At 43.8% G+C, this 20754-nt stretch overlaps 1 protein-coding gene across 1 annotated transcript in view; it reads right to left on the bottom strand.

Annotated features, from left to right (window-relative positions):
• Positions 1–20754, bottom strand: part of LOC126176771 (troponin C, isoallergen Bla g 6.0101-like) — a 129968-nt gene that overhangs the window by 10439 nt on the left and 98775 nt on the right. Inside the window, exon 5 of the mRNA XM_049923940.1 lies at positions 440–571. Within this exon, the coding sequence (XP_049779897.1) occupies positions 440–571 (132 nt within the window). The remainder of the gene's footprint in view (positions 1–439; positions 572–20754) is intronic.

Genomic DNA, 20754 nt, shown 5'->3' with positions numbered 1-20754 from the left:
GTGGAGTATGGATATAAATGTAGATGTAGATTCATTGTCTGTTCCCCTTGTGGTATTCCTCCGTAGCATGTAGAATATGAGAAAACGCAGGCAGAGAAAAGATACTCTAGCGATCTGATTAGAAAGACGGATTTATAAAACCGCGAAAAATTTGAAAATTGGACGGACTGCCGCCTTTCGATAGTGTCTTGTGAAATCGGATGATCCTTTTGAAATACCCCGTACATCTCGGTGTTATCAGATATATACATCGTAAAAACGTCCGTAGAATAGCCAGAAGACCTGACTCCAGATTTTTCATTTTTCCCCGATATTGAGAGGTATTAGATTACCAGCCGGTAACAACTCTGATTATTGATTCGTGGTAGACCTGTAACAGTTATTTGCTACGCAGAGTTGTACTCCGCTATTTTTGAGCCAGAGAGGTGTTTGAGCGTACCGTCGAAGTCTACGGTCCCGGAGCCGTCCGAGTCTATCTCCTCGATCATCATGTCGAGCTCCTCCTCGGTGATCTTGTCGTCCAGCTCCCGCAGGATCTCCCTCAGAACACCTGTCGTGATGTACCCGTTGCCTGCGCAGAAAAGAAAAAAAGTTCGGTTTAGAATGCTTCATATGGTCACGACACACTACAGATACGTAGAAAAACTCCGGCTGAAGCCGCACGTCAGGTTTCTGCCGTCAGAGCGCTCGAGAGCGCAGTGAGACAAAATAGCGACAGGAGCCGAGAAAGAGTATGTCGTGCTTGAAATGCACTCACATCAGTCAGTCATAACAGTGCAACGACACTTCAGGACGAAGTTCAACAAAGATCCACCAACTGCTAACTCCATTCGGCGATGGTATGCGCAGTTTAAAGCTTCTGGATGCCTCTGTAAGGGGAAATCAACGGGTCGGTCTGCAGTGAGCGAAAAAAAGGTTGAACGCGTGCGGGCAAGTTTCACGCGTAGCCTGCGGAAAATTGGCTCATGCCACAACTGGAGACCGACAGCGCCGACTTCATCTTTTAACAGGATGGTGCTCCACCGCACTTCCATCATGATGTTCGGCATTTCTTAAACAGGAGATTGGAAAACCGATGGAGCGGTCGTGGTGGAGATCATGATCAGCAATTCATGTCATGGCCTCCGCGCTCTCCCGACTTAACCCCACGCGATTTCTTTCTGTGGGGTTATGTGAAAGATTCAGTATTTAAACCTCCTCTACCAAGAAACGTGCCAGAACTGCAAGCTGCAAGTTATTGTAGAGCTGTGAAATCGCTTCAATCATTTGTAATAACCCTGTATGGTCGACGGTATGCGATCGCTAAAGTTCAGCCTCCGAAGCAAGAAATAATTTCGCGTATTTCATCGGTGAATTTGATACAGAAGTGGAAATAAAATAATATTTTCACTCTGCAACGGAGTGTGCGCTAATATGAAACTTCCTGGCAGATTAAAACTGTGTGTCGGACCGAGAGTCGAACTCGGGGCCTTGCCTTTCGCGGGCAAGTCTCGGTCCGGCACATAGTTTTAATATGCCAGGAAGATTCATATCAGCGCACACTCCGCTGCAGAGTGAAAATCTCATTCTGGAAACATCCCCCAGGCTGTGGCTAAGCCATGTCTCTGCAATGTCCTTTCTTTCAGGAGTGCTAGTCAAACAAGGTTCGCAGGAGAGCTTCTGTAAAGTTTGGAATGTAGGAGACGAGGTACTGGCAGAACTGAAGCTGTGGGGACGGGCCGTGAGTAGCGCTTGGGTAGCTCAGTTAGTAGAGCACTTGCCCGCGAAAGGCAAAGGTCCCGAGTTCGAGTCTCGGTCCTACACACAGTGCAGAAGTGGAAATTTTGTGATGTACTTTTGAATATGTCAGTTAGTGGTGCTTCTGTTTGGAAAGTATAATTAGTGCACATGCAAGTTTGAATCTCTCCCGTTCCACATAAGACATCGTCTGCGTTTCAGTTCATGAAGCACAAAATGTGTAGTGATAAGACAAGAAATGAGGGGTAGTGGTGAGTGAGGGACTCCTCTGCAGAACTGGCGCGAATGTATGTAGGGCGTAACAGAAAGTTTTGTCTAAACTTTCAGAAAACATTCCTCAGGCATATGAGAATAAATGTGTTATATGAATGTGGATCAGCAACCGCTTTATTTCTGTGTTAGAACTTATTTCCTAGTTCTCTTCTTAATAACACTAATTATGGGAAACACAGAAACATAACGTATCAGCATTACAAGAAACGTTTCCATACATTAAATTTTCAAAATACCCTCTTGATTACGTTTGGTCTGAATGTACAGTGAGTTGCAATTCTTAGCTTCACGGCCATTGTTTTTACAATCGAACGAAGTTAATGTTGACACGTGGCTCATTTCATTGCTTGTGTGACGTGGGCCTAACTTCATTGCTCTACTAGCATCAAACACATAGCATCAGGTGTTTAGTGTTTATCACGGACTACGCAAGCATGTAGCATCAACTGTTTGATGTCCATCACGGACTTGGTTTTCGGGACAGTGCAATGGAAGAGTTCTCTGTTGCATTTGGTTTACGGATTACTAGATGGTAATGGCCGTGGCGCTCAGCGTTTGAATTTCTAGAGATTTCTCGAGCGACGGTGCCCCGGCGAGAGAACGTTTAAGGGGCTCCGGAAAGGCTCAAAATCATGTAAAGTTCGATTTTTACTTCTTTGCGTTTTCTGAATCTGCAGACTATTACCTTTTAATAGATATATAATTTATTCAATTCCGAAGACTACAACTATTTTTAAATTTATTTTGAAATGTGTTCTACGTGGGCGTGACCCACTGTGGCGCTGTTAAACTGCTGTCAAATGGTGTTATTATTAACGTCCATGTTCATCAGGTACATTTTAGTGATGTGAGATAAAGTATGTATTGTGGCTAACCTGTGATGGTTCAATATATATCGCTGGTGTGATTGTCGATTGTTTCATGTTTATTTACTCTGTGGTTATCTCGAAAATATTCGTAATTAATTCTGTTTCCTGAGTCTCTGTTTTGTTGAAGTATAATAATGAGTAAAAGTAAAGTTATTAGAAATACACAAAGTGTCGACGAAATGAAGGAGGCTGTTTGGGCTCTTTTTTTTTTCATACTTCTTCAACCGATGAAAATCCCCAACATAGTTTGTGTCCCAAAGAAGAAGACAGTTGGTGTAAATATAACAAAGGATTGCTAACTGGTGAAGTGTACACTCATAAGCATAGTCTGCCTCATGCAATAATGGAGGTGATAAAACCTATTTTCAGAGACTTAGCAGCACCTGAACTGTTGAAAAAGTGTATTCACGGAAAAACTCAAAAACCCAATGGAAGTGTAAATAGTGTTATATGGTCGAGAATCCCCAAGAGTGTATTTGTTGGAATAGAAACACTTCACTTTGGTGTGTATGATGCTGTTGCGACTTTCAATGACGGCAACATTGTAAGGTGCAAGGTATTTAGAAATATGGGAATGAAGATAGGTTCTAACATGGTACGAGCGATGCTTGCTTTAGACAAGGAACGCCTTCGGGCTGCAGACAGGGCTGTAAATAGTCTAGAAATACAAGCAAGCGTAAACAGGAGGAGGAACAAGAGGAAGCTGGAGGAGGAGTTTGCAGAGGATGAAGATAATCCATCCTATGGACCTGGAATGCACTAAAAAGTTAATCCAATCTTTGTCGCTCGATTCCCAAAACTTTTATTTTCTCATACTAATTACATGTTTTCTAAGGATCTTCCAAACATATTTGTTTCAAACTTTCAGTAAATGTTACACAGTACCTTCTGCATAATTTAACACAGCCTTTTTCCAAAAAACTTTATATTTTTGAATATATAAATAAAAATTGCAAAAAAATGTGAATTTTCATTACAATTGAAAAAAAATCATCTTTAATAACTGAACTAAAATTCTGTAAAATCCCTGTGTTAAGTTGTAGCCCATATTCCAATAAATAATCTGTAAAAAGTTCAACTTCCTACCTCAAATATTTTGTGAGGAAAGATGTAATTTATAAGCGTTATTTTAACATTGCAAGTATAGGGCGTTCCGGAGCCCCTTAAAGCAATTGATTGTCGTCTTACGGAACAAGTGGCATTTAAGCCTACTTATCGGGACTGGGGGCGCCTAGGTGAACGAGGATCTACATCTACATCTACATTTATACTCCGCAAGCCACCCAACGGTGTGTGGCGGAGGGCACTTTACGTGCCACTGTCATTACCTCCCTTTCCTGTTCCAGTCGCGTATGGTTCGCGGGAAGAACGACTGTCTGAAAGCCTCTGTGCGCGCTCTAATCTCTCTAATTTTACATTCGTGATCTCCTCGGGAGGTATAAGTAGGGGGAAGCAATATATTCGATACCTCATCCAGAAACGCACCCTCTCGAAACCTGGCGAGCAAGCTACACCGCGATGCAGAGCGCCTCTCTTGCAGAGTCTGCCACTTGACTTTGTTAAACATCTCCGTAACGCTATCACGGTTACCAAATAACCCTGTGACGAAACGCGCCGCTCTTCTTTGAATCTTATCTATCTCCTCCGTCAACCCGATCTGGTACGGATCCCACACTGATGAGCAATACTCAAGTATAGGTCGAACGAGTGTTTTGTAAGCCACCTCCTTTGTTGATGGACTACATTTTCTAAGGACTCTCCCAATGAATCTCAACCTGGTACCCGCCTTACCAACAATTAATTTTATATGATCATTCTACTTCAAATCGTTCCGCACACATACTCCCAGATATTTTACAGAAGTAACTGCTACCAGTGTTTGTTCCGCTATCATATAATCATACAATAAAGGATCCTTCTTTCTATGTATTCGCAATACATTACATTTGTCTATGTTAAGGGTCAGTTGCCACTCCCTGCACCAAGTGCCTATCCGCTGCAGATCTTCCTGCATTTCGCTACAATTTTCTAATGCTGCAACTTCTCTGTATACTAGAGCATCATCCGCGAAAAGCCGCATGGAACTTCCGACACTATCTACTAGGTCATTTATATATATTGTGAAAAGCAATGGTCCCATAACACTCCCCTGTGGCACGCCAGAGGTTATTTTAACGTCTGTAGACGTCTCTCCGTTGATAACAACATGCTGTGTTCTGTTTGCTAAAAACTCTTCAATCCAGCCACACAGCTGGTGTGATATTTCGTAGGCTCTTACTTTGTTTATCAGGCGACAGTGCGGAACTGTATCGAACGCCTTCCGGAAGTCAAGGAAAATAGCATCTACCTGGTAGCCTGTATCTAATATTTTCTGGGTCTCATGAACAAATAAAGCGAGTTGGGTCTCACACGATCGCTGTTTCCGGAATCCATGTTGATTTCTACATAGTAGATTCTGAGTTTACAAAAACGACATGATATTCGAGCAAAAAACATGTTCTAAAATTCTACAACAGATCGACGTCAGAGATATAGGTCTATAGTTTTGCGCATCTGCTCGACGACCCTTCTTGAAGACTGGGACTACCTGTGCTCTTTTCCAATCATTTGGAACCTTCCGTTCCTCTAGGTACTTGCGGTACACGGCTGTTAGAAGGGGGGCAAGTTCTTTCGCGTACTCTGTGTAGAATCGAATTGGTATCCCGTCAGGTCCAGTGGACTTTCCTCTGTTGAGTGACTCCAGTTGCTTTTCTATTCCTTGGACACTTATTTCGATGTCAGCCATTTTTTCGTTTGTGCGAGGATTTAGAGAAGGAACTGCAGTGCGGTCTTCCTCTGTGAAACAGCTTTGGAAAAAGATGTTTAGTATTTCAGCTTTACGCGTGTCATCCTCTGTTTCAATGCCTTCATCATTCCGGAGTGTCTGAATATGCGGTACATAGAATTATACTTTCGAATTCACTGAACGCTTCACGCATAGCCCTCCTTACGCTAACTTTGACATCGTTTAGCTTCTGTTTGTCTGAGAGGTTTTGGCTGCGTTTAAACTTGGAGTGAAGCTCTCTTTGCTTTCGCAGTAGTTTCCTAACTTTGTTGTTGTACCACGGTGGGTTTTTCCCGTCCCTCACAGTTTCACTCGGCACGTACCTGTCTAAAACGCATTTTACGATTGCCTTGAACTTTTTCCATAAACACTCAACATTGTCAGTGTCGGAACAGAAATTTTCGTTTTGATCTGTTAGGTAGTCTGAAATCTGCCTTCTATTACTCTTGCTAAACAGATAAACCTTCCTCCCTTTTTTATATTCCTATTAACTTCCATATTCAAGGATGCTGCAACGGCCTTATGATCACTGATTCCCTGTTCTGCACTTACAGAGTCGAAAAGTTCGGGTCTGTTTGTTATCAGTAGGTCCAAGATGTTATCTCCACGAGTCGGTTCTCTGTTTATTTGCTCGAGGTAATTTTCGGATAGTGCACTCAGTATAATGTCACTCGATGCTCTGTCCCTACCACCCGTCCTAAACATCTGAGTGTCCCAGTCTATATCTGGTAAATTAAAATCTCCACCTAAGACTATAACATGCTGAGAAAATTTATGTGAAATGTATTCCAAATTTTCTCTCAGTTGTTCTGCCACTAATGCTGCTGAGTCGGGGGGTCGGTAAAAGGAGCCAATTATTAACCTAGCTCGGTTGTTGAGTGTAACCTCCACCCATAATAATTCACAGGAACTATCCACTTCTACTTCACTACAGGATAAACTACTACTAACAGCGACGAACACTCCACCACCGGTTGCATGCAATCTATCCTTTCTAAACACCGTCTGTACCTTTGTAAAAATTTCGGCAGAATTTATCTCTGGCTTCAGCCAGCTTTCTGTACCTATAACGATTTCAGCTTCAGTGCTTTCTATCAGCGCTTGAAGTTCCGGTACTTTACCAACGCAGCTTCGACAGTTTACAATTACAATACCGATTGCTGCTTGGTCCCCGCATGTCCTGACTTTGCCCCGCACCCGTTGAGGCTGTTGCCCTTTCTGTACTTGCCCGAGGCCATCTAACCTAAAAAACCGCCCAGCCCACGCCACACAACCCCTGCTACCCGTGTAGCCGCTTGTTGCGTGTAGTGGACTCCTGACCTATCCAGCGGAACCCGAAACCCCACCACCCTATGGCGCAAGTCGAGGAATCTGCAGCCCACACGGTCGCAGAACCGTCTCAGCCTCTGATTCAGACCCTCCACTCGGCTCTGTACCAAAGGTCCGCAGTCAGTCCTGTCGACGATGCTGCAGATGGTGAGCTCTGCTTTCATCCCGCTAGCGAGACTGGCAGTCTTCACCAAATCAGATAGCCGCCGGAAGCGAGAGAGGATTTCCTTCGATCCATAGCGACACACATCATTGGTGCCGACATGAGCGACCACCTGCAGATGGGTGCACCCTGTACCCTTCATGGCATCCGGAAGGACCCTTTCCACATCTGGAATGACTCCCCCCGGTATGCACACGGACTGCACTTTGGTTTTCTTCCCCTCCCTTGCTACCATATCCCTAAGGGGCCCCATTACGCGCCTGACGTTGGAGCTCCCAACTACCAGTAAGCCCACCCTCTGCGACTGCCCGGATCTTGCAGACTGAGGGGCAACCTCTGGAACAGGACAAGCAGCCATGTCAGGCCGAAGATCAGTATCAGCCTGAGACAGAGGCTGAAACCGGTTAGTCCGACAAACTGGAGAGGCCTTCCGTTCAGCCCTCCGGAATGTCTTTCGCCCCCTGCCACACCTTGGGACGACCTCCCACTCTACCACAGATGAGGGATCAGCCTCAATGCGGGCAGTATCCCGGGCAACCACAGCTGTAGCCCGATCGGGGGATGCGTGGGACGAGCTGGCCGTCCCCGACAAACCCCCATCCGGACCCCCACAGTGATGCCCATTGGCAACAGCCTCAAGCTGTGTGACCGAAGCCAACATTGCCTGAAGCTGGGAGCGAAGGGATGCCAACTCAGCCTGCATCCGAACACAGCAGTTGCAGTCCCTATCCATGCTAAAAACTGTTGTGCAAAGAACGTCTGAAGTAATCTACAGAGAGCGCAAACAAATCGACACAAAATTTAAACAGTTATTAAAATACGAAATTGCCTAGTAAATGCAGTAATGCTGCCACTTGTGCACTGCTGACACACTGCTCGGAGGCGGAAGGAGACTACGCGAATTTACACTATTCAGGTACTAAAACGCGATGCTACAACTCAGCTGGAGGGGGAACTTCTTTGCACAGTTTGCGACAGCTCTACTGTCGGCGTAAGACAGTTAGCCTCAACACGTAACGTCGACCACACGACTCTCTGGAGAGTTTTAAATGGGCACCTGTTGTATCCATGCCATGTACAACGTGTTGAGGCAGTATCAGCAGCTGATTTTGCTGCACGGGCACACGTCGACCGTGCGTCAACCCTCACTTTAGAGAAAGTGTGCTGTTCACGGATGAGCTTTCATTTCAACTGATTATATTGTAAATTTTCACAACCAGCGCGTATGTGTTGTAGAGAATACTCACGAAATTGTGCAATCACATTATCAACACAGACTGCCTGTCATTGTTTGCGCCGGCATTGTTGATGACTTTTATGATCCTCTTCTTGCACCCAGGCTCAATGGGCAGTTTCTAGATGTGCCATGGTGAAGAACAGCTCGGTGAATTCCTGAGACACTTGAACAGCCTCCATGCCAACATAACATTTACCATGGAAGTAGAAAAGCACAATAAAGTGCCGTTTCTAGATGTGCTGGTCACGAGGGACGGCGAAAACCTGGGACACAGCGTGTATCGAAAACCGACGCACACGGACCGATACCTGCACAAACTGTCAAACCACCACCCGAGCCAGAAAAGAGGCATGATTAGTACGCTCGTAAAGAGAGCAGGACGAATATGTGAGCCTCAACACCTCAAACGAGAAATGCAACAACTGGAAACTGTTCTGAGGAGCAATGGGTACTCCACAAATTACATTAGAAGTGTAACAGAGCCAAACACTCGGCGAAGTAAGGAACCAGAAAAAGAAATGTCGGGTACGGCCTTTCTGCCATACATTCCCAGAGTGACGGACAGAATCGGCCGTATACTGCGCAAACACGGCGTAAAGACGATTTTCAAACCGACAAGGAAGATCAGAGAGTGTCTTAGATCGGCGAAGGAGATAAAGAGACCCACTTGCAATGTCGGGAATATACCGCATACCATGCACATGCGGAAAAGTGTATGTCGGAATGACTGGACGATCCATTAATACCAGGATCAAAGAGCATAAGCGACATTGCAGGTTGGGGCAGGTGGAGAAATCGGCCGTGGCAGAGCACGCACTGAATGAGACCGACCACGTAATAAAATTCGCCGACACGGAAGTTCTGGCTGTAGAGAAGCACTATCACACGCGCTTGTTCAGAGAAGCTGTGGAAATCAAAAAACACGCGAACAGTTTCAACAAGAAGGAGGAAAGCCTTAAGGTAAACGGATCCTGGCTTCCCGTACTGCAGCGAACGACCGTCGCAGGTAGCAAGAGGAGAACCGCACCGGAAATGACCGCGGAGAAGCCCTCGGACGTTGGCGCGCCAGGTACATATAGTCTTCGGCCGCGAGCTCGCCTCCAGTTCACCACCGGCAATGGAGGGTGAAGCTTTGACAATGCCAGCCACTCGTGCTGGCGAAACGTCAGAAAAATCATTAGATGAACGTCGGCAGAAGAACCCGAGACAGAAGCCAATAGGCAGTTTGTCAACAAATGGCCACGAAAGCCTCAACAATTTTGTACTGTGGGACTTACCTTCTTAGGTCATCAGTCTTCTAGAACTTAGAACTACTTAAACCTAACTAACCTAAGGACATGACACACATCCATGCTCGAGGCTGGATTTGAACCTGCGACCGTAGCAGTCACGCGGTTCCAGACTGTAGCGCCTAGAACCGCTCGGCCACTCCGGCCGGCAATACGCAGTTTTCCAAGGATAAATAAATACTTCGGTTATTCAATGCGACGGCGGACTGATACATGTATCCTTGCCAACGGAGAGCATTTTGAACACTTAATTTAGGAAAGCGTTACATATCGTGCTGATACTTTAGTTCCTGTGTGTTTCCCATGATTAGTGTGTTGAAGAATTCTGGAAACTAAGCCCTATCATAGAAATAAAGCGTTTCTGGACTCATGTACAATCACATATATTTCTTCCTCTAGGTGCGAGGAATGTTTCTTGAAAGTTTGGCGAGACCTCTTTGTTACATCCAGTATATATGTGTAACCTAATTCTATATTACAGGGGCACGAAATGGTATCTGGGGTTCATAGGTTCATTTACACGACTTAGTTTATGTTTGTCTTCACCATAAACATTTCACTAATTTCCCGACGTGTTTCTCATAGATGTGATATTCCTTATCCTTTCTCCCTCAATTAAACTGATCATACACTTTAGGGCAACCCACAGTAAGCGTGGAGCCGACATTTATCATATTCGCGGTACTCCTACGGTCGCAGGTTCGAATCCTGCCTCGTGCATGGATGTGTGTGATGTCCTTAGGTTAGTTAGGTTTAAGTAGTTCTAAGTTCTAGGGGACTGATGACCACAGCTGTTAAGTCCCATAGTGCTCAGAGCCATTTTAACCATTTTTGAATCATTTATCATATTATTAAAGTATGCCAGAGGTGAAAGAATTGATAAGTTACAGATAAGAATCCTAGGACTCACCGACGATGTAGGGTACCATTTAACCACTGAGCTGCTTCGGAACACACGCTAAGGTGCGTATATTGCTAAAATTGGAGTGGGAAGTACGAAATGAAAACGAAGAATGCAGAAAGTTGGATGTGATAGTAACATCTCTGCAGCATCGGTTAGGAATGGAATATGTGGAAAAGATTGGCTGGAAGAGGCACACGATGATGTGGTATGTGTTAAGACCTCAGAAAATAACTTCTGTAGTACCAGAGCAGCTCCTGAGATCAAAAGAACTGGGGGAAGATACAGACTGCAACATACCTAGCAAATACTGAGGGCTGGGGTATAACTGCTGCTCTGAGATGAAGAGTTTGGCTCAAGACAAGAAGTAGATGGGATACCTTCTTCTCTTTGAAAGGATAACACCAATATTAAGGCATTGCCAGTTGGTAATTTTTTTGATCGTTACAAGATGTTTCATTGCATATATCATATGATGCTCGTAGAAAAATTTAATTTTTTTGGAATTGATGGCTCTCCATGCAACTGGTTTAAATCATACTTGTTGTTGTTGTGGTCTTCAGTCCTGAGACTGGTTCGATGCAGCTCTCCATGCTACTCTATTCTGTGCAAGCTTCTTCATCTCCCAGTATATACTGCAACCTACATCCTTCTGAATCTGCTTAGAGTATTCATCTCTTGGTCTCCCTCTACGATTTTTACCCTCCACACTGCCCTCCAATGCTAAATTTGTGATCCCTTGATGCCTCAAAACATGTCCTACCAACCGATCCCTTCTTCTAGTCAAGTTGTGCCACAAACTTCTCTTCTCCCCAATCCTATTCAATACCACCTCATTAGTTACGTGATCTACCCACCTTATCTTCAGCATTCTTCTGTAGCACCACATTTCGAAAGCTTCTATTCTCTTCTTGTCCAAACTAGTTATCGTCCATGTTTCACTTCCATACATGGCTACACTCCATACAAATACTTTCAGAAACGACTTCCTGACACTTAAATCTATACTCGATGTTAACAAATTCCTCTTCTTGAGAAACGCTTTCCTTGCCATTGCCAGTCCACATTTTATATCCTCTCTACTTCGACCATCATCGGTTATTTTACTCCCTAAATAGCAAAACTCCTTTACTACTTTAAGTGTCTCATTTCCTAATCTAATTCCCTCAGCATCACCCGACTTAATTCGACTACATTCCATTATCCTCGTTTTGCTTTTGTTGATGTTCATCTTATATCCTCCTTTCAAGACACTGTCCATTCCGTTCAACTGCTCTTCCAAGTCCTTTGCTGTCTCTGACAGAATTACAATGTCATCGGCGAACCTCAAAATTTTTACTTCTTCTCCATGAATTTTAATACCTACTCCGAATTTTTCTTTTGTTTCCTTTACTGCTTGCTCAATATACAGATTGAATAACATCGCGGAGAGGCTACAACCCTGTCTTTCTCCTTTCCCAACCACAGCTTCCCTTTCATGCCCCTCGACTCTTATAACTGCCATCTGGTTTCTGTACAAACTGTAAATAGCCTTGCGCTCCATGTATTTTACCCCTGCCACCTTCAGAATTTGAAAGAGAGTATTCCAGTTAACATTGTCAAAAGCTTTCTCTAAGTCTACAAATGCTAGAAACGTAGGTTTGCCTTTTCTTAATCTTTCTTCTAAGATAAGTCGTAAGGTCAGTATGTTCCAACATTTCTACGGAATTCAAACTGATCTTCCCCGAGGTCGGCTTCTACCAGTTTTTCTATTCGTCTGTAAAGAATTCGCGTTAGTATTTTGCAGCTGTGACTTATTAAACTGATAGTTCGGTAAATTTCACATCTGTCAACACCTGCTTTCTTTGGGATTGGAATTATTACATTATTCTTGAAGTCTGAGGGTATTTCGCCTATCTCATACATCGTGCTCACCAGATGGTAGAGTTTTGTCATGACTGGCTCTCCCGAGGCCATCAGTAGTTCAAATGGAATGTTGTCTACTCCCGGGGCCTTGTTTCGACTCAGGTCTTTCAGTGCTCTGTCAAACTCTTCACGCAGTATCTTATCTCCCATTTCGTCTTCATCTACATCCTCTTCCATTTCCATAATATTGTACTCAAGTACGTCGCCCTTGTATAGAGCCACTATATACTCCTTCCACCTTTCTGCTTTCCCTTCTTTGCTTAGAACTGGGTTGCCATCTGAGCTCTTGATATTCATACAAGTGGTTCTCTTCTCTCCAAAGGTCTCTTTAATTTTCCTGTAGGCAGTATCTATCTTACCCCTAGTGGGACAAGCCTCTACATCCTTACATTTGTCCTCTAGCCATCCCTGCTTAGCCATTTTGCACTTCCTGTCGATACCATTTTTGAGACGTTTGTATTCCTTTTTGCCTGCTTCATTTACTGCATTTTTATATTTTCTCCTTTCATCAATTAAATTCAATATTTCTTCTGTTACCCAAGGATTTCTATTAGCCCTCGTCTTTTTACCTACTTGATCCTCTGCTGCCTTCACTACTTCATCCCTCAGAGCTACCCATTCTTCTTCTACCGTATTTCTTTCCCCCATTCCTGTCAGTTGTTCCCTTATGCTCTCCCTGAAACTCTCTACAACCTCTGGTTCTTTCAGTTTATCCAGGTCCCATCTCCTTAAAATCCCACCTTTTTGCAGTTTCTTCAGTTTCAATCTGCAGTTCATAACCAATAGATTGTGGTCAGAATCCACATCTGCCCCAGGAAATGTCTTACAATTTAAAACCTGGTTCCTAAATCTCTGTCTTACCATTATGTAATCTATCTGATACCTTTTAGTATCTCCAGGATTCTTCCAGCTATACAACCTTCTTTTATGATTCTTGAACCAAGTGTTGGCTATGATTAAGTTATGCTCTGTGCAAAATTCTACGAGGCGGCTTCCTCTTTCATTCCTTCCCCCCAATCCATATTCACCTACTATGTTTCCTTCTCTCCCTTTTCCTACTGACGAATTCCAGTCACCCATGACTATTAAATTGTCGTCTCCCTTCACTACCTGAATAATTTCTTTTATCTCGTCATACATTTCACCTATTTCTTCATCATCTGCAGAGGTAGTTGGCATATAAACTTGTACTACTGTAGTGGGCATGGGCTTTGTGTCTATCTTGGCCACAATAATGCGTTCACTATGCTGTTTGTAGTAGCTAACCCGCACTCCTATTTTTTTATTCATTATTAAACCTACTCCTGCATTACCCCTATTTGATTTTGTATTTATAACCCTGTATTCACCTGACCAGAAGTCTTGTTCCTCCTGCCACCGAACTTCACTAATTCCCACTATATTTAACTTTAACCTATCCATTTCCCTTTTTAAATTTTCTAACCTACCTGCCCGATTAAGGGATCTGACATTCCACGCTCCGATCCGTAGAACGCCAGTTTTCTTTCTCCTGATAACGACGTCCTCCTGAGTAGTCCCCGCCCGGAGATCCGAATGGGGGACTATTTTACCTCCGGAATATTTTACCCAAGAGGACGCCATCATCATTTAATCACACAGTAGAGCTGCATGTCCTCGGGAAAAATTACGGCTGTAGTTTCCCCTTGCTTTCAGCCGTTCGCAGTACCAGCACAGCAAGGCCGTTTTGGTTAATGTTACAAGGCCAGATCAGTCAATCATCCAGACTGTTGCCCCTGCAACTACTGAAAAGGCTGCTGCCCCTCTTCAGGAACCACATGTTTGTCTGGCCTCTCAACAGATACCCCTCCGTTGTGGTTGCACCTACGGTACGGCCATCTGTATCGCTGAGACACGCAAGCCTCCCCACCAACGGCAAGGTCCATGGTTCATGGGGGGGAAAAATCATACTTAAGAAATAGAATGCAAAAAGTTGTGCTGAATAATTTATACAAAACTGTAAGACAGGAGATGAGCTACAGGCGGAAGTAAAGCTGTGAAGGAAGAATCCTGAGTCAACCTCAGTGGCAAGAGCACTTGCCCATGAAAGGTAACAGTCCCGGGTTCCATTACTGGTCCGGCACACAGTTTTGATCTGCCAGAAAGTTTCAATTCAGACAATGTTGGAAGGAGAGAAAATTTTTGTGACTGGGTTAGAAATCACGAAGAGAAACCCACAGAGAGTTTAAATATTAGGTGCAGTCTTATTCCTTCCATATGCGAATGACTTTCTACTTAACATTCAACAAGAAGAATTGGTACTTTCTTGCTGCCAATACCACTTTAATAATGAAGTGGTTCTCTGATAATGGGCTCTTCCTAAATTTTCAGAAAACACACTATTTTCAGTTCGTAAAGAAAAGTGTCATACCATGCTGATGTACCACATGAACAGGAGTCAGTACGCCAGATAGAATGCCCCAAATTGTTGGGTGTACGTCTTGATGAAAACGTAAGCTGGAAGAAGCATGTTGCTGAGCTGCTCAAACAAATAGTTTTCTAGCTTTGCTATTTGCATGATTGCTAGTCTTAAAAACAAACGAAGCAACCCCTTGACATATTTTGCATACTTCCGCTCAATAATACCTTAAGAAATAATTTTCTGGGATAACACTTCCCGCAGAAAGAAATTATTGATTGCACAAAAGACAGTAGTAAGAATAATTTGTTGTGTTCACTCGCAGTCATCAAGTTTTTAAGGAGTTAGGCGTTTTAATCGCACCATCACAATACATACATTCCCCTACGAAATTCGTCATAAATAATTCAGCAGTATTTCAGAAGATTAGTGGTGTCCACACCTACAACAATAGAGGAAGATGACGTTTATTATTCATAATTAAAGCTGCTAGTGGCTGACAAAGAAGTTTAAATGCAGGACCAAAAATTTTTCGTCTTGGCCCAAAAACGTAAAATGTTGGACTGGCAGCAAAGCAAGTTTATTATCTAATCTAAAATTGAAAATTCCTGGCAGATTAAAACTGTGTGCCCGTCCGAGACTCGAACTCGGGATCTTTTCCTTTCGCGGGCAAGTGCTCTACCAACTGAGCTACCGAAGCACGACTCACGCTCGCTCCTCACAGCTTTACTTCTGCCAGTATCTCCTCTCCTTCCTTCCAAACTTTACAGAAGCTCTCCTGCGAACCTTGCAGAACTAGCACTCCTGAAAGAAAGGATATTGCGGAGATATGGCTTAGCCACAGCCTGGGGGATGTTTCCAGAATGAGATTTTCACTCTGCAGCGGAGTGTGCGCTGATATGAAACTTCCTGGCAGATTAAAACTGTGTGCCCGACCGAGACTCGAACTCGGGACCTTTGCCTTTCGCGGGCAAGTGCTCTACCATCTGAGCTACCTAAGCACGACCCACGCCCGGTCCTCACAGCTTTACTTCTGCCAGTATCTCGTCTCCTACCTTCCAAACTTTACAGAAGCTCTCATGCGAACCTTGCAGAACTAGCACTCCTGAAAGAAAGGATATTGCGGACATATGGCTTAGCCACAGCCTGGGGGATGTTTCCAGAATGAGATTTTCACTCTGCAGCGGAGTGTGCGCTGATATGAAACTTCCTGGCAGATTAAAACTGTGTGCCCGACCGAGACTCGAACTCGGGACCTTTGCCTTTCGCGGGCAAGTGCTCTACCATCTGAGCTACCGAAGCACGACTCACGCCCGGTCCTCACAGCTTTACTTCTGGCAGTATCTCGTCTCCTACCTTCCAAACTTTACAGAAGCTCTCATGCGAACCTTGCAGAACTAGCACTCCTGAAAGAAAGGATATTGCGGAGATATGGCTTAGCCACAGCCTGGGGGATGTTTCCAGAATGAGATTTTCACTCTGCAGCGGAGTGTGCGCTGATTTGAAACTTCCTGGCAGATTAAAACTGTGTGCCCGTCCGAGACTCGAACTCGGGACCTTTGCCTTTCGCGGCCAAATGTAAAGTGACACTTCGCTAAAAGATTCGTTCCAATTGTCTAAGGAACATGCAACTAACTCGCTAAAAGAATCGTTCTAGTTATCTAACAAATAGGCAACTAACATACTAAACCGAGAGAATCAAGGTATATATTGCCAGGATGCTGTTAACACAGGGGCTTAGTGGAAGATAGGGGGAATACGACTACATGTTGTTATTAACTGATTATTGCATCAATTAGCCCTGTATTAACAGAGGACGGTAGGGTAGATTTTGTTTCAATATTCTTCGCTCCTTTGTGATTAAAATTAAATTTAATTAAGAACAATGAGATTTTCTTTCTATAATAATATATAATTAGGTATATCAGTAGTCACTCCGGATTAAAAACGAAGTTTTACAAGATGTTCAATAAAATATGTAATGTGAAGATGTGGTTGAACTTTGTAACGCCTCAAAGGGTTGCATATCAGTTGCCTATGACTGAAGGTCACAAACTACCCGTAATCTGCACTTTACTGAAACAAAGACACCTACAATGCTCTAGTGTTTCTTAAAGTGAAACTGTAACATACTGTAGCTGCAGTGGGAATTCTTTTTCATTTCAAACCAACGATGGACAACGTCAAGATAACTTATGTCTCCTTTCCTTCATCTTTTTCCAAAATTTTTCCATTTTCTCAGAGTGAACTCTTTTTCTCTCATCTGTTATTTGACTCCAGTAGTTTTTCTGCTTGTTTTATCTTCCTGGAAAACTTGGAATTTCTTGACTTCTACTTCGAATTTGTTTCTGTTGAGTAGTCTCCTGGTCAGTCCGCATTTCTTCTATGTTCTTTTTTGTCTTGTGCCTCCTCACTCCATTTTCTTTATCTGTTTTCCTGTTTTGGAATAATACGCGAACCTTCTTTGTTAAAGTGTCTTCCTGCTTCTCTTTGGATGTCCATAGAGTGTAGCACGACTTGTCCTGGCCTCAGTTGTTATTTTAAGGCAGAATAAGTGTATTTCCTTACTTTGTCTCAAAAACCCAATTGCAATCTTTGTTCTTGAGTAGACAATATTTTTCGCAAAATTCTGCTTCCCTTCTTTTCCAAATCTTTTAATACCATTTTGCTTCCAAATAAAAGTAGGGTTTCCGACCCATAAACGACTTCTAATTTTAGAATTCTATTATAATTCCTTAATTTTCTATTGTAGAGATTTCTGACTTTCATGTATGCTCTTCCACAAGTTGTTATTATACACAATGATTCAGCTGCACCTATCCGGTGGGTGTTATGCAAACTGCAACGCCTTCTGAAAACACAAGAGAGATTTTCATATTCACTTGCCAGCTTGTGTAAATAGGTAGTCCTACAGAAAAATGAACAGGACTTTCTATAGAAAATTTAATGAAGTTAAATTTTGTACTTTTTCGAATTATTAAAAAATGTACAAAAGTGGCCTTCAAATGCGTTATTTTTTTTTAATAACTGGAAATCTGTGGTCTTCTGCGAAAACGTATGCCAGCTCAAAATTTTAACGGCATTACTGGTACAATTCCTTCGAAAAGGGTCCTGTTCATTTTTGTCTAGGACTAACAGTTTGGGCTTAGCAATTGAGAGAATAAGAAGATCTCGCATGTGGTATTTGAAGGCATTGTGGGTTGCATAAAACCCATAGGCAGGGGCAGCTGGGTCACCCAGTATAAGAAAATCAAAATCGTGTGAGGTTGAAAACGGGCAAATGTCAGCGAGACCTCATAAAATATCGAATGGTGCCAAGATACCTGTTGCTGCGAAGAAGACGTTGAAAAGATTAAAATAACTCTTTGTTTGTACAAGAAGACGTTTATAGACGTTTTAGTCATAAAATGACAAGACGAATTATTTCCTGTCAAAATACGAGACGTAAAACAGAAGTGGGAGCACGGTTCGTCATCCTGTTGCCCCAGGGGAGCCGCAAGTCGCGGCGGTCGCAACACGTCTCCTGCTGACAGCTGGAAGTGCCGCGCCGCTTACTTGCTGGCCGTCGGCAGCGACGTCGCAAGTCATTTAGCGTTTCCTGCCTGGCGCTTTAACGAGGGTCGGGGAAGCTGCTGTCACAAACAAGTGCCTCCGTGCTGTCCACAGCCGCCAGAAAAAGCGGGCAAGTAGGCATTTGCGATGCAGCGTGTCAAACGACCACGCAGCTGACGGGGCTACTTGCTGCTCCAGTGCGCCTCAATCATACGAGCTGTAAGTAGGCTGTTTATGTTTTCTTATTGGCAACGTTACGTAGCGCTCTATATGAAAATCACTGGCTGTGCTGTGTGCAGTCTGTGGCTAGTTTGCATTGTTGTCTGCCATTGTAGTGTTGGGCAGCGGCAGCTGGATGTGAACAGCGCGTAGCGTTGCGCAGTTGGAGGTGAGCCGCCAGCAGTGGTGGATGTGGGGAGAGAGATGGCGGAGTTTTGAGATTTGTAATACTGAATGGCATGAACTGCTATATATATTACGATTATTAAGGTAAATACATTGTTTGTTCTCTACTAAAATCTTTCATTTGCTAACTATGCCTATCAGTAGTTAGTGCCTTCTGTAGTTTGAATCTTTTATTTAGCTGGCAGTAGTGGCGCTCGCTGTTTTGCAGTAGTTCGAGTAATGAAGATTTTTGTGAGGTAAGTGATTTCTGAAAGGTATAGTTTAATGTTACTCAGGGCCATTCTTTTGCAGGGATCTTTGATAGTCAGATTGCGTTGCGCTAAAAATATCGTGTGTCAGTTTAAGCACAGTCTTGTATAATTGTTCAAAGGGGACGTTTCAGAGCTCACCTTGGTGCAAGCTATGGTGAAAATACCCCCCCCCCCCTTAGTTAGATCTTCTCGACAAATAACAAATATTTAATGTTTTTCTGAGGCTTATAAACAAACACGTAATCGTCATCCTGTTTTCATCCATTAAATCGCGAATTTCTTAGCAGTTGCGTCTGCTGGGTTAGTAATTTACACTGATGATACAGAACGTTACAGCCACCTTCGATAAAAGCTAGTTGGATCACTTTTGGAACGCAATACAGCAGCGATTCTGCTTGGCATGGACTGGACACTTTCTTGCAAGATTTCCTGATATATGTGGCACCAGATGCTCACGCAAAGGTCACAAGTCCTCACAAACTGTGGGTCGGTGTCTAGTGGGCACGCAGCTGCCTCCCGAGAGCGTCTCAAATGTGTTCCACCTTGTTCAAATCAGTCTCTGTTCCATCATGGACATGAGACACCGGCTGGTTAAGTAACTGTCATTGTCAATAAAACAGACACACTGCCGTGTATGTTAATATGTTATTTTATTTTATTTTCAAGGCTACCAGTTTCAGCATTTCACCATGCCATCGTCAGGCTCCATATGCATCTCTCCACATAAAGGAAAATGTCGTGTAGAGCCATAAATCTCTGGATGTCGTGAATTCAATCAGTACATTGGTGCTGCATTCGAAGACTTGGCTGCAGGAGTGGCCGAGCGGTTCTACGCGCTTCAGTCCGGAACCGCGCTGCTGCTATGGTCGCAGGTTAGAATTCTGCCTCGGGCATGGATGTGTGTGATGTCCTTAGGTTAGTTAGGTTTAAGTTGTTTCAAGTCTAGAGGACTGATAACCTCAGATGTTAAGTCCCATAGTGCTCAGAGCCATTTGAACCATTCTAAGACTTCATACCAACCCACAAGTCTTTGAATGAAGTAATAGTGTAACGCTTGAATTCACGCCATCCAGACATTTATGACTCTACATGACATTTTCGTTTATTTGGACGGATGTATATGGGGCCTGGATATTACAAAAGGTGGGCCACTGAGTTTGGTCGCCACGGACGACAATGCATGCTCCGCCTTGTGCTCTTCGTGCTGGGCACAGGGTTGATTAAGAGTTCCTGTGGTAGGCCGTTGCATTCCTCGACCAGGGCGATTGACAAGGGCTGGATGGTCGTTGATCCATATGGACGTACGTCCCCCACACGTGCTGGATGGGATTTAAGTCGAGGGAACGGGCAGGCCAGTCCATTCACCGAATGTGCTCTGCCTGCGCATTGTGATGCTGTCTGCATTGTCATCCAGAAACATGAAGTCAGAGCCAGGTGGGGAAGAGGTACGGTGTCAGAATATTGTTGACAGGTGAGTGTATCGTCTTCAGAGGTCTGGAGGTCAGTACGATCATCCATTTTTGATGTTATGATGGGCAGGTGAGAGATTGGAACATGTAATACACCCAGGAATAGTCTCGAGCATCATCGTTTTACTGGTCCAAGTGTTGCGGTTTGTGGTGTGCACGGGGTGGGGGTGGGG

This window comes from Schistocerca cancellata, chromosome 3, assembly GCF_023864275.1.
Source record: "Schistocerca cancellata isolate TAMUIC-IGC-003103 chromosome 3, iqSchCanc2.1, whole genome shotgun sequence".
Taxonomy (NCBI): Eukaryota; Metazoa; Arthropoda; class Insecta; order Orthoptera; family Acrididae; genus Schistocerca; species Schistocerca cancellata.
This window is presented reverse-complemented; position numbering and strand designations above follow the sequence as displayed.